This window comes from Schistocerca piceifrons, chromosome 11 (genome assembly GCF_021461385.2).
Source record: "Schistocerca piceifrons isolate TAMUIC-IGC-003096 chromosome 11, iqSchPice1.1, whole genome shotgun sequence".
Classification (NCBI taxonomy): domain Eukaryota; kingdom Metazoa; phylum Arthropoda; class Insecta; order Orthoptera; family Acrididae; genus Schistocerca; species Schistocerca piceifrons.
This window is the reverse complement of record NC_060148.1, coordinates 16841630-16855106: the sequence shown is the minus strand read 5'-3', so window position 1 is coordinate 16855106 and position 13477 is coordinate 16841630. Positions and strand designations below refer to the sequence as shown.

At 37.4% G+C, this 13477-nt stretch overlaps 1 protein-coding gene across 3 annotated transcripts in view; it reads right to left on the bottom strand.

Annotated features, from left to right (window-relative positions):
* Positions 1–13477, bottom strand: part of LOC124720134 (zinc finger protein 555-like) — a 145886-nt gene that overhangs the window by 73956 nt on the left and 58453 nt on the right. For all 3 annotated transcript variants that reach the window (XM_047245434.1, XM_047245435.1, XM_047245433.1), the window contains exon 3: positions 1970–2056. In XM_047245434.1, the coding sequence (XP_047101390.1) occupies positions 1970–2056 (87 nt within the window). The remainder of the gene's footprint in view (positions 1–1969; positions 2057–13477) is intronic.

The following is a 13477-nucleotide window of genomic DNA, read 5'->3' as shown; positions in this document are numbered from 1 at the left end:
GATAATTCTAAAATATTTCATCTTGTTGACACGTCTTGAATGAAAGCCATTAGAATAAACATTTTTAGGCACTTTAAACCACATCAGCATTTAGTTTGTTTTCCTATGACTTTTTCAGAGTTAGTTTGCTAGCTTTTAAGTGCAGTTCTATACGACAAGTTGTGGAGTTCCAGCAAAATTAGTATTTCCTTGTACCCTTCATAATGTTGTAGAATTGGTGCAAGATAATACATTTAACCACATTGTCAATGTGCTGGTGTACACCTTCGCCAGCACACTAGTCAATACTAGGAACAACATGTCTTGTGCACATTCTGTGACTGCAGTCTTTTGAAAAATGACTACAGGTTCTAAAAATAATTCAAGTAAGGTTGTGCCCTCATCTCACCCTAGTGTGGGCCATGCCATTTCAACCATTTGAAACACTACAAGTGCTTCTGTAACTTTCTCTTAATCATGCCACATACGAATGGTTAGGCTCACCACACCTGACAAAATCTAGCATGCACCCCGCTGCATACAATGGACACGAAATCCCAGTAGTTGGACAGTGTAGTTTGCCTGTCATTTACAAATCTCACAATAGGATAGTGAAATTTACTGTACTGCAATCAGGAGGCAGTGAAAATATTTTTGACTTGCATTCGTTTGACTTGTTTGGTGCCACATGAGGTAGCTGTGCGGTCTGAGGCACCATAGCCACGGATTGCACACCTCTACTTCCAGCTTCTTGCCTCCCTTCCCCATCCCCTGTTGTCACTCGCATCTCCAACACGTGAAGATGATGCAGCATTTCGTGGGGAGGAATGTGTTGACGTGCGCATCTGCCAGCACACCGGTCAGTACTAGGAAACATTGTTGAGCAGGTGCTAAACAAGGCACACCTATTACAAGAGAAATCAAGACTTGCACCCAGGCTATAAGCCAATAATGCCCCCTGGGCAGTGTGCATATAGGTTGCAGCCTCCGATTGAGCTGTCTCAATCTCTGTATCTCAGTATGTCGCATTGGGACTTGGTTCATATTGCACCTCAATACATCACACTGTGTCTAGTCTTCTTCCACAGTGATACTAATCACCTCGCATCTTAGATGTGAGGGAACGCTAGTCATTGTATATAGTTGTGATAAGGACACGGACAAGATTCAAGAATTAGTACATGTTATTTGGTTGCTGTTAACCACAGAACTTCAGACTGGACATCATCGAAGTTAAGTACTCGATTGATTCCTGTAATAAAGTGTATTTTAACGATGTGTGCTTTCTGTGTTGTTGTAAGAGGACACTGGCCACCCACCTATCATACCATCCTTTCCTCATCAAGCTAGGAACCACAAAACATTACAAGAGGGCACAGCCACAACAGTGAAGGCATATATATTGTGCATACTTTGCTTCTTTTTGTTCGAGGTAGGTATTTATCAATTGCACTCATCTCAGCACTTCACCCCTCCTGCCCTAATTTCCACACCACAGACATTGCTCATTTAACACAAGCTTTACACATCCTGGTGCCTTTTCCATTTGCACTGTCACTGCTCCCTCCTACTCATTGAAAATAATATTTTGATGATCAGGAAATTTACACTGGCTTGAGGAGATGGTTGAAACTTTACAACTAGCCTCATAGTCAGTGAAAATTAACATAACTGTGTAAACTAGATAGTACCGTAGTTGTCATTGCTATTCCTGACCTTGCATAACAGAGAACAGTCTGTGTGTAAGAGAGCTGTAAATGAACAGCCCAAAAAGAACTAGAGGCAACCCCTGAGGCCCAATATCAATTGTAACAATGATACCAAGTAAGCTGAATCTCCTCATTATCTTAAACTTATTTTTGTCTTAATTTGTTGGTGTTTCCATAATGCTAATAAGTGCTACATATGTTCAAACACACACTACAGCTAGGCACAAAAAAATAAACAAACTTGGGAGGACGGTGTGTGACCATATCACCAGTTCACTCACCACATCTTCCCTCGGCACCAGCGAAGGTGGTGGGCAGCAATCACTTTCTGCTTCCAGTATGGCATCCAGCACTGCCTTTGTGGAATCCTGACAAAAGACACAAAAATTAGATGACTGTAGCATGTTTGGCTGAGACAAAGTACAAAGCAGATATACCTCGATGCGTTCAAAAGTTGTGGATGCAGAGGCGCCACCCAACAAAAAACTGGCAAACTCTGGCAATCAATTTTTGTAAAACATACAGGGAAAAATACATCTGTCTTCATCCAAAAATCGTGTTTTTAAATTGAAAAGCAAGATTGTTTAGAGCTTTGAGAGTCCATCTTCAAATCCGTAACATAATTTTGTCTCTTTGGGCCCCACTGGTCATATTACATTAATACAGTTTTATCTTATGAGAAATACGATGGCTATCCACAAAGTACATTACGTTTTGGAATTAAAAATAAATAAAGCATTGGAATTTTTTTTTATTATATACAGATGAAAGCCACACTTAAATACTACTTTTCTACATTGTTGCCATTTAAATTAAGGCACTTATCATAGCAATGGATGAGCTTGGAAATTCATTCAACGTAAAATTCGGCCGCCTGCGCCTTCAACCATGTGGTTAATCAGTAACCTGGTAGAAATACGATTTTTTTTTGATTTCCTGGAAAGAGGCACTACAATAAACTCTCAAAGGTATTGCCAAACTCTGCACAACCTCAGAAGAGCAATACGAAACAAGTACAGGGGAAAGTTGGGCTCAAAGATCTTGCTGATTCACGACAACACCCGGGCCCACACGGCAAATGCCACTCATGAAGTTCTCGAATCTTTTAAGCGTACAGTCCCGACCTGGCACCGAGCGACTTCCACTTATTCCTAACAATGAAGAAGTGGTTGGCTATGCAGTGTTTTGATGACGATGCACAGCTTCAAGAAGAGGTAACCACGTGGTTGAAGGCGCAGGCGGCCAAATTTTACGACGAAGGAATTTCCAAGCTCGTCCATCGCTACGATAAGTGCCTTAATTTAAATGGCAACTATGTAGAAAAGTAGTATTGAAGTGTGGCTTCAATCTGTATATAATTAAAAAATTTCCAATACTTTATTTATTTTTAATTCCAAAACATAATGTACTTTGTGGATAGCCCTCGTAATTGTAATTCACAAGAGGACCTCGTGGATGGTCCTCATAAATACTCTGCTCTCAAGATTTCAAGGTGAGTGCCCAGATATCAATTTGGTTTGATTCTCAAAAGCATAAATATTTTTATTTATAAATTATTCAATTATTATCAATGTTAATTAAAAATGTTGAACCAAAACTTGTTATGAAAATAACACAACATTTTTAATTACTGCATAAAATTGTGAAAAATTAAACGGAAGATACTCATACTGATAGATATTTAAAATCTATCAAATGCCTTGCCTTGTCATACTATATGCCACTGATTGCACTACAAGAAATTACCTGAAATCATTGCCATTTACCATTTATCTGCCAACACATGAGGCATGCAAAAACTTTGTTTCCTCTGGTAAAGCTTACACCGACTCTTTCAGGCTCTATCAAACTGGCATGTGCAGTACAAATATTTGGGGGAGCTACACAGCTGCTCACGCCAGATGAGTTGTAACCAAGACAATACAGATGTGTACACAACTTGTTATCCCTGAGGAACTCTACAAATTTAGTGACAACAGCGATGTCATTTACAGATCTCAACTACACATTGAATGGCTACTTCTATTTCTATCCAATACTGTGGCAAAAATGTCTAGTGTGTTGGACACTATAATTAAGGAATCTAACAAAATAAAGATGTAAGAAAACTTAATAAATAAAGATGGAGGTTTCAATTTAAACAAGGTGTGGGTCTGGCATTAGTTTATTAATATCTTGCCAGACATCACAGCCATGTGATGGAAAACACCGAGAGAATGTGTGTGTTTTGTGGAATAGCAGTGTAGACTCAAAAAACAAAAGATGACCAAAGGGCATAATGAGTGCTATGAGTCAAACTCACAACCAGCTGTAAATAACTATGTGAAGCCAACAATAGCTCACAATCTGGTTGGACCCAGGCAGCTAGTACACACAATAGCACAACTTGCATCCCCTGGTGAAGAAGAGATGGTCAGTCATTGAAATATCGAGCAAAAAAACTGGCATTGACCAACTTGGCTGAACAGCGCGAAATGCATCATTAATAAGAAAAACATCTGCATTCTTTTTAACATGAAACCAACATGAATCAATCATAAATTTTATGTCAAATACTTCCATAGAAGGTTTCAGACAGAAACTGAACCAAATCTGCTGCACTGTTAACCTTATCTTTCAATGTAAAAACTGTAAAGATTTAGTGATAAAATATGGCAGAGTAACTCATTTAAACTCCTGCTGTACATACGTAAATCTGGAAAGCACGTAAAATTTCATGGTTGATTCATTCAAGTCTGTAAAGTCCTATCTGTAAAAACTGACTTTAAGGGCTTATGCTCCACTTTCATCCTAATCCCTTCATATAATAAAGGTATTACACAGAATTGACACTGTACCAAACACAAGTGAAATTCTTTTCAAGACAGAATATGTGTGTGTTCCACACTCATTTATTAACAGTTGAATGTTGCATCATTATTTTGTGTGTATGAGTCTCACCTTCATCAGTAATTCAATTCTACTTGGCTTGTTTCCTACCAGAACCAGGCAAATATTTTGAGGTACTATAAATAATTTCTTATTCCAATACCATCCTGATAAAAGTTACTGTTATTTTCAAACTGTGTTCACAGCAAAATTCTTAACGGAGCAAAATCTACTGTCAGACTGTTCCTGGCATGTCCAACTGTTGAAAGAACTGTCTATAAGATGTTCTAGAGTGGATAGCAAGCTTCTGTGCAAAGAAAACTTTTTTTATCAGTGACAAGTAGCCCCAGAATATTATGCATTATGAGATAAGCAAATGAAAGTAGGAAAAGGTCAAATTTCTGAAATTTTCATCTCCAAAACCTGCTATTATCCCTACTACAAAAGTTGCAAATGTAAGACATTTAAAAGACCTGTAACATGTAACTTCAAGCTCACATTCTTATCAATATAAAACAATGAAGGAGCTTTGTTTATTATACTTGCACTGACACCAAAAAGAATTATTACTGCTTCTTTAATAAATAATGTTATTGACATATAACAAGAACAAAAATGGAGCAACTATTGATTCTTGTGGTACATCTGTAGTGATTATACCCTATTCTGAAGAAGCTGTTTCCTTGTGCACAATTCATGGATTTCTTAATGTGAAACTCTGTATCCTTTCATAACAATAATATAATCAATTATTAATAATATAATCAATATAATACAATCAGTCTTTCCTTTTCATACCGTCCAGTTCTTCCACCAGAAGAAGGAGCCACTGGCTCTGAAAGCTTGTGAAAGTTAAATCCTTGTGTGTGTGTGTGTGTGTGTGTGTGTGTGTGTGTGTGTGTGTGCGCGCGCGCGCGCACGCACCTACCACTGCTTGGTGAGTAGATTTTTTTAAATTATACTTTCTGTATCCTTTTAGTCAGACATATCTAAAACATGTTACCATCAAGATCTCTGCTACCACAATATTCAAGCTTCTCTAGTGGAATACTGTATTTACTTATTTTGCATTTTTTGCCTGTCTCTTGTGCTATGGAATTATCTTCCACCTACAGTAAATTAAGTCTTTTTTGCCAGAAGTGAGCAGTAAGAATACTGTATAAAGGAAATTACTGCACATCTTGAGAAACATTTTCGAGGATCTTTAGTTTCTTATAATCATTTCCCATACATTTACTCCCTAATGGTTTTTGCTGCAAAAATCTGTGTTGGCTGAATTGCTATCTACACAATCACAACACAAGACAAAAATAGTTTTCATGTAATTTTTCTACAGTTCACAGCGGAGTCTGGTGCAATAGCACACAACAAGGTCCTGAGTAATGAAGTAATAGACTGGAAATCCCATCCGGTTAAAATGAAATTACAAATGTACCACATAAGGTACTCTTTCCTCAAATTATATAACTGGATTCAGGGGTTGAAATGCTAGCAACATGGCAAGTGTGTTATTTATAAAGGCAAGTATTAATGTACTGTAACAGGGCTTAGTATTTACACAGATGTAGGTAATTATTTTTTTTTAATACCAATGTAATAAAGTAAATATTGAGTTATTAATAGCAGATAAACAGCATCTACACATTGAAACTGAGGAGACAGCAGTATTTTTTTTAAGTGGCAGGTTTCTTTCTAATGTACTCAAATTCACATGGCAAAGGTGTGAATTCATTATGAAATGGAAGGCAATTTATAGGAAGGGAAGAAGAAGTAGATGATGAGATGGGATGTATAACATGCTGCAAGAATAATTTGATGAGTACTGGAAAACCTAGTCACAACAAGGCCCCTAGAGTAGATGGTAGTCCCTCAAAATTATTGAGATCATTGGGAGAGCCAGTCATCAGAGAACCATTCTAGTCTGCAAGATATATGAAACATGTGAAACATCCAGGGCACTCAAGAACAATGTAATATTTGCTGTTCCATAGACGACAGGTGCTGACATGTGTGAACATTACTAAACTATCAGTTTCATAATTCATGGTTGCAATGTACAGACTGGAATTATTTACAGAAGACTGAAGAAACTGCTAGAAGGTTGTAGAAGCCAATAGAAGCAGACCCATTGTTAAGCTCAGTCTGGGCTCAGATGTGGCAACGTTGAACCTACGCTCTATCTTAAAAGACAGGTCAAAGTGAACCTAAATTTATAGAATTTTTTAAATTTATAGACAGAATTTGACAACATCGACTGGAATCTGCACTTTAAAAATTCTAAAATTAGAGATAGGATATGGAGAACGATAAGTAATCTAAAACATGCACAGAAACCAGAATGCAGTTATGAGTCCAAAGACATGAAAAAGAAGTTGTAATCGAGAAGGAAATGAGACAACATAATAGACTGGCTATAGCAAGAAACTTATTTTTGAAAAGGGGAAATATTAACATCAAATATAAATTTTTAAGTGTTAGCAAGTTATTACTCAAACTGCTTGTAGGGAGTGTAGCCTTGTATGAAAGTGAAACATGAATTATGAGTAGTTCAGACAAAAAGAGAACAGAATAGAAGCTTTTGAAGTGTGGTTCTACAGAAGAACTTTGAAAATGATACAAGTAGATTGAATAACTGATCAAGATGTTATAAGTTTGGTAATGGAGGGAAATGTACAGAGTAAAAATTGCAGAGGGAGACCAAGTGATAAATACAGTAAGCAGCTTCAGATGGATCTAGGTTGCAGTGGTTATGCAAAGCTTAAGAGGCTTGCACAGGATAGATTAGCAAGAACAACAGCATAAAATCAGTCTATGGACTGAAGAGCATAGCACAACAAGAATGAATAGCAATAAGCAATATAGTGATAGTTTTTTGTTGAGATGGTGTACTGACTGAGCATCTATGAGTTGCTTCTCCATTGTTAATGTATAGCTTGACATCTTCAATATCCCTGTATGTTCTCAGGGTGTATATGTGTACAAGGAAAAAAAAAATCCCATATCTTTCCCAGATGGCCCGGTTAAAAACATCCTTTTCCCTGGGTGAATATACACTTTTTCTGTTTTAGATGACATAATACTTTCTCTTGGAACCATATAACTTATCAACCCCAACCCTTTGAATGGTTATGGTTTTACACACTGGCGTAGAACTTCCTGGTACTTCAGAAAATGAATCCACCCCCTCCTCTAAAAAAAAAAAAAAAAAAAAAAAAAAAAAAAAAAAAAAAAAAAAAAAAAAAAACCATGCATTTTGGAAATATCTTTTATGTGCAGCAGCATGTATGCTTCATATTTTCGTGTTATGAAAGTATATATTTGAATCTCCCCAAACACAGCATGTTAGTCTCCAAAGCATTGAAATCAAGATTGCGATGTGCTTTAGTAAGCCAATCATATCTGATGTCATGTGACCTCACAGCCGACGATAGCAGGTATTCAAAGCATAGGACATGTGACGTAGTCCGCCAATAGCAACTAACATCATTGTTCAGTAGTGCGAACACATAAATATGAAAGGCAATGGTTTAAAATAATATTCCAAGTGTAGCTGCAAGAAAAGCTATGGTTTCACGTATAATATTGGTCTTTTTCTGCACGTTACACTTTAATATACATTGCACAAATGTGCCAGTAAAATTTTAAATAATAAATAAACGTCTGGGCTCAAAATTCTTCTAAGTGGTTGGCCCTCAGAGTGTTAAGCATCAAATGAGAACCAAGTGCTCTGTGATTTAAGAAATTCAAAAAACATTCGCACACATAACATAATTACTCTTACTTTTACTTTGAAAGTGACGCTTTTCAACCACATTCACAATACTTTCCTGCAACCTGTTCGAATTCATTTCCGCAGTTGTCAGAGAGCACCACGAAATGGTGTAACTGCACGTGCACATCTACAATGTGTAGGAAGCCCACATGTTCATACCTATATGGCATTAAGAGATCTAACATTACGTTGTAAACAAAACAGAACATCAGAGGATATTCCAAGAGAATCAGAATTTCGTAAACCAGACTAATATGCATAATTGGGATGAAAGTCCACCTGCATATGTGCAGATTCACAAAGGTGTAGATCCCAATCTGATATTAAGCTTTTCAGTGTGGTTTTCAGGCTGCAAATTTTTTTGGAGTACCAGTACTGTATTACCTCATGTTTGGTTCTTTATTATGGAATAACACCATACATGCCAGAAGATGAAAACAAGCACCTGTAATTCAGCAAACAGTTCACACTAGCCAATACTGTGGAATGAACCACTTTGTTTGAAATAAATTGACTGCCTCTGTGGAAAACATTAATAAAAGTTAAATTTCTTTAAAAAAAAAAAATCAAGAAAAATATCTTCAGTGTCCTGCAAGGCAACTAATGCTTGACTGCCAAAAACCTGGCAAAAAATAAAATCAGGAAACTAAAACTAATAACATATTTTAGCTTTTCATATGCATGTAGAGGTATTTTATTTTACTTGCTAGCTCTCAGCCACAAAAATTCATTTTGTTTTCACCTGATGTGAGAGTTTAAATGGAGAAGAGACAGCAAAATCACGAAACCTAGAGACAGGTCACGTGGAGACTACTGCCCTCTCCACTGCTACTTAGACTGCTCTGTAGATGTGTGAATCTGGCAGCTTCGGCCCACCATAAGAAATTTTCCAGCTAGTGTCTGGTTGTATTGTTAAGACTGCTGATACAGCTGTATTTCAAGTAGCTGTAAGCAGGAGCAGGTACTACCCATAAGCGATTTAATTGTATATGCGCAAAAGCTCACTGTCAACTGCTCAAACAAACATAACATAAATCAATGTGATGTCATGGTCATCAGCAGCAGTTTTTTGTAATGGAATATTGCATAGTCTTTGTCCTAAAGCCTCTGACACATTTTGGTATTGGCAGAAGCTTGTGTGTGCACTCTGTTTTGTCGTTGGAAAGGGCCCATTTCATTTGCAACTTAAGTTTATTTTGGTTTTATTTCCTTTGTTTATGTTGTATTGCTGCAGCATTATTCTGCAGTAGTGGGCTGAAGTAAAATTCTTGGTTTGAGTATCAGTTCTTACCAGTAAAAATTACAAAAATTTAACTGGAAACTAAAAGAATGACAAATTCCTGGAATTCTAAAAAATTCCCAGGTTTTTTCCTCGATTTTCTCTTGGATTAAAAAATTCCTGGGTTTCCCAGTTGTCCTGGGGCGTATACGCCCTGTTTCTCCTTCTTGGTGGAATCTATGGAACACAATGAATGATTTAATGGATGAATGGCCACCCCTTCCCAGCACCACACTCACCTCTAGGGTTTAAATGCATTCAGGGTTGTCACCAATAAACACAAACCCAGAAATCTATGGAAGAAACAGCAGCATTATTTCTTTTCCATTATATTTTAGCATTTGGCCCTTCATACCAGCACCCAATAACGAGTCACGTGTGCTCCAGATTTGGTTGAAATTGTTCCAGCCATTCCAAATAGTATGACCAGTTTTCCTAATGTACAGTCAGGTAGATTATGTCCAACAAAGGCTTCCCAGATTTAGAAAATAAATAGCATGGACACAAAGACTGATAGAAGAATGCAACAAAATACATGTTCATTGTGAAAGCTGTAAGAATTTTTACACAAGTTTCGAAGCAGTTGTTATAAAAGCTGCTAACATATGGTACCGTAATTCAATACATCCTGTCTTCACAGTACTCCAAAGCCTGGGGCAACCAGTTCCACCACTGAAATGTGGAGTATATCAGCATACCAAAGGAAGGGGTAGAAATAATAATGGATTCAGTTGAGCAATGTATGTTTCTGGTACTGAAGTACCACAGGTTAGAACATTGTATTATAGTAATGAAGTGCCGTTTTCAAACACGATTTAATGTTAAGTGCCTATTCACAAACTCTTTGCCAAATTCGAATGGACAAGATAGCATGGCTGGTGAACTATTGAGGAATGTTGACTGAAGGTCAACTGTAGTTACTCCTGAAAATTTTGCCATATTTTCTGGGCATATTCAGCAACATCTGACGAAATTCATCCAAAGAATCCAGCATTCTTAAAACCCTGGAAAACAGTCTACACACTTCCATACAGAATATAAAGTTACCCACTGCATGCATTTGACTGCATGTGATTCGCAGAGGAATCACACTTCCAACTGAATAGATTTGCAATTATAGAAAACTGGAGAGTTTGGAGTTCTAAATGGCACCACTTATGGAAAGTGAAACTATGGCATTCTCTCCAAGTTACTGTTTGGGTTGTGGTATGCAACAGAGGCATTACTGGAATTTTTTTAGCAGAGAATCAGTAAGCAGCAAATGGTTCATTTTGTTTTTGGAACATCGTACTTCTGGCAAAATTAGTCACCACACAACAAGCATTGGATGACTGACCATCCACCATGTGTTTACATAAGATGGGCCCTGGCACATTGGACCAAAGAGCTGTTTCACTTTCTTGATGAACACTTCAGAAATAGAGTCATTGCACTGCATCATCTCAAATTTACTCACACAGGCATGGATTGGTCTCCATATTCACGTAATCCAACTCCTTGAGGCTACCGTTTTTGAGGCACATTGAAGAACAATGTCAACTGGAACTACTCGAACACATTGGATGAGCTTTAACCATCAGTCCATGAAGCAAACTAATCCACTTCCATTGGGACACGAGAATACGTGATGGCAAATTTCATTGTTCATTTGTCCTTCCTTGCTATCTCAAGTGATGGTCATTTTAGAAATATTTTTATGTAATTACAAAGACAGCTTGCAGCAGATCCAGAGAAAATGTAGGGTTACACTGGCAAATGATACAACACAAACATGGTTAAACTCAGACTGGGGAAACATTAAAATGGTGTATGATTAAAGTTCTCTCTCCTAAGTTGTATTCAAGTTCTGATGTTTACTCCTATCAGTAGCTTGATATTCACTTGGTTACACTGGTATTTTTGAGGAAGAGGAAGAGATTACTGTTTAACATCTCACAACAATACAGTCAACAGAGATGGAGCACAAGCTCAAATTAGGGAAGGACAGACAAGGAAAGCAGCCATGCTCTTTCACAGGAACCCTCCTGGCATCTGCCTTAAGCAATTTAGGGAAATCACAGAAAACCTAAATCAAGATGGCTGGACGTGGGTTTGAACTGTCATCATCCCGAATGCAAGTCCAGCATGCTAACCACTGCTTGCTATCCCCCCCACCCCCCCACCCCCTCTTCTGATATTTTTGAAAGAAAATAATTAAATACTTAGTCTATTTTACCTTATATTACTATTTGTACACAACTTTACAACAAACACTGCTGTATGCTATATAGCTAACATAGCTTTCCATTTATCAAAGAAAGATGAACAAATAATTTGTAGAAAGACTCAACTAAAAGAGAGTGTGTTCGCTGAAAATGAATTTTATTATCAGCAACAAAAAGTACTGAGCATTGACTGTAAGAATTCCAAGACCCTTATAACTGCCTCTGCACGATGTGATGTTACATACATAATGTTCTACTGCTAGATTAAGCTTAACAAAAAAATTATTTATTTTAAGTGCACTGTCCCAGATTATATACCAATAAGACAACAGGGTGTTAAAATATGCAAAATAAACCAACATCCTTGTATTTATGTCAACACAATGACAGATACTTATATGATCGAGTCACAGTGAATGTATCTTTTCGGTTAGTCTATATACATGTTCAGCCTCTTTTTAACTAATCCAACTGAATCCAAAATAAACTGACAGAGTGTGTTTCATTAGTGTGCCACAATGTTTGCTTCTGATGGCTGTATATAATTTGTGCTAGTTTGAAATATAATAATCTGAGTTTTTACAAGACGGTGACAAACTGTTTGTTGGGAACTACTTGTAGGCTGTTCTACTACCACCTTATGTGTTCCTGATAAGGTTGAGGACAGATCTTTGACTGGAATGCCTGTGCTATCCAGAAACACTGTAAGGACATTAGGATGACTACTGAACAATTTGAGTAGCAAACTTTATAAGGAGAGACTATATGAAAAATATAAATGAAGGAAAGGCCAGAATGTAAAAAACTGTGGTGGCAATGCATTCAATGTGGAACAGGTACTTCACAGAAAAATAAAATACTACTCAGAAATCAGCTCACCTTGCCAGGTTATTATGATGAACCAATGAGAAACATGTCTGATGTACGCAAACCAGTGTGCACTAGCAGTACAGACTGAGCTATATGTAAGAGCACCTGGAATTAAGGTAAGTAAAAAGGGTTCATTTTCGTTCAAAATTAACAAGTTTGCAAAGTGAGTAACAACAGAGATAAGAGCAAAATGTTTTGCAGTAGAGGCAGGAATAATTTTTTAGTTATGACTATGATTTGTCATTAAAGTATGTAATATGATGAAGGAATATGTCAGAGGCATTAACAAAGAATCAGATTGGCAGAGTAGGTCGTTTGGTTGATTCAGGGGAGGGGACCCAACTGCGAGGTCATCAGTCCCATTGCATTAGGGAAAGACGAGGAAGGAAGTCGGCCAAGCCCTTTCAAAGGAACCATCCTGGCATTTGCCTGAAGTGATTTAGGAAAATCATGGAAAACCTAAATCAGGATGGCAGGACATGGGTTTGAACCATCATCGTCCTGAATGTGAGTCCAGTGTACTAACCACTGCGCCACCTTGCTTGGTGCGCCAGAGTAGGGACTATCATAACATACTCCAGAAAACAACTGGAGGAAACAGAAAAGATTTGAAGTTATGACTGAAGGAAACCAAATGAATCGATTTGGGGCTGAAACTAGCAGTGTCAATGACCAGTTCGATGACGAACCAGAATTTTGAGAAATGTAATAACAGTCTAACTTGTTCACAGGCCAAAGATCGCAAAAGGGATGCAATTCATAGTGAAACTAGCAACAAAGTACATTCAGAGCAAAA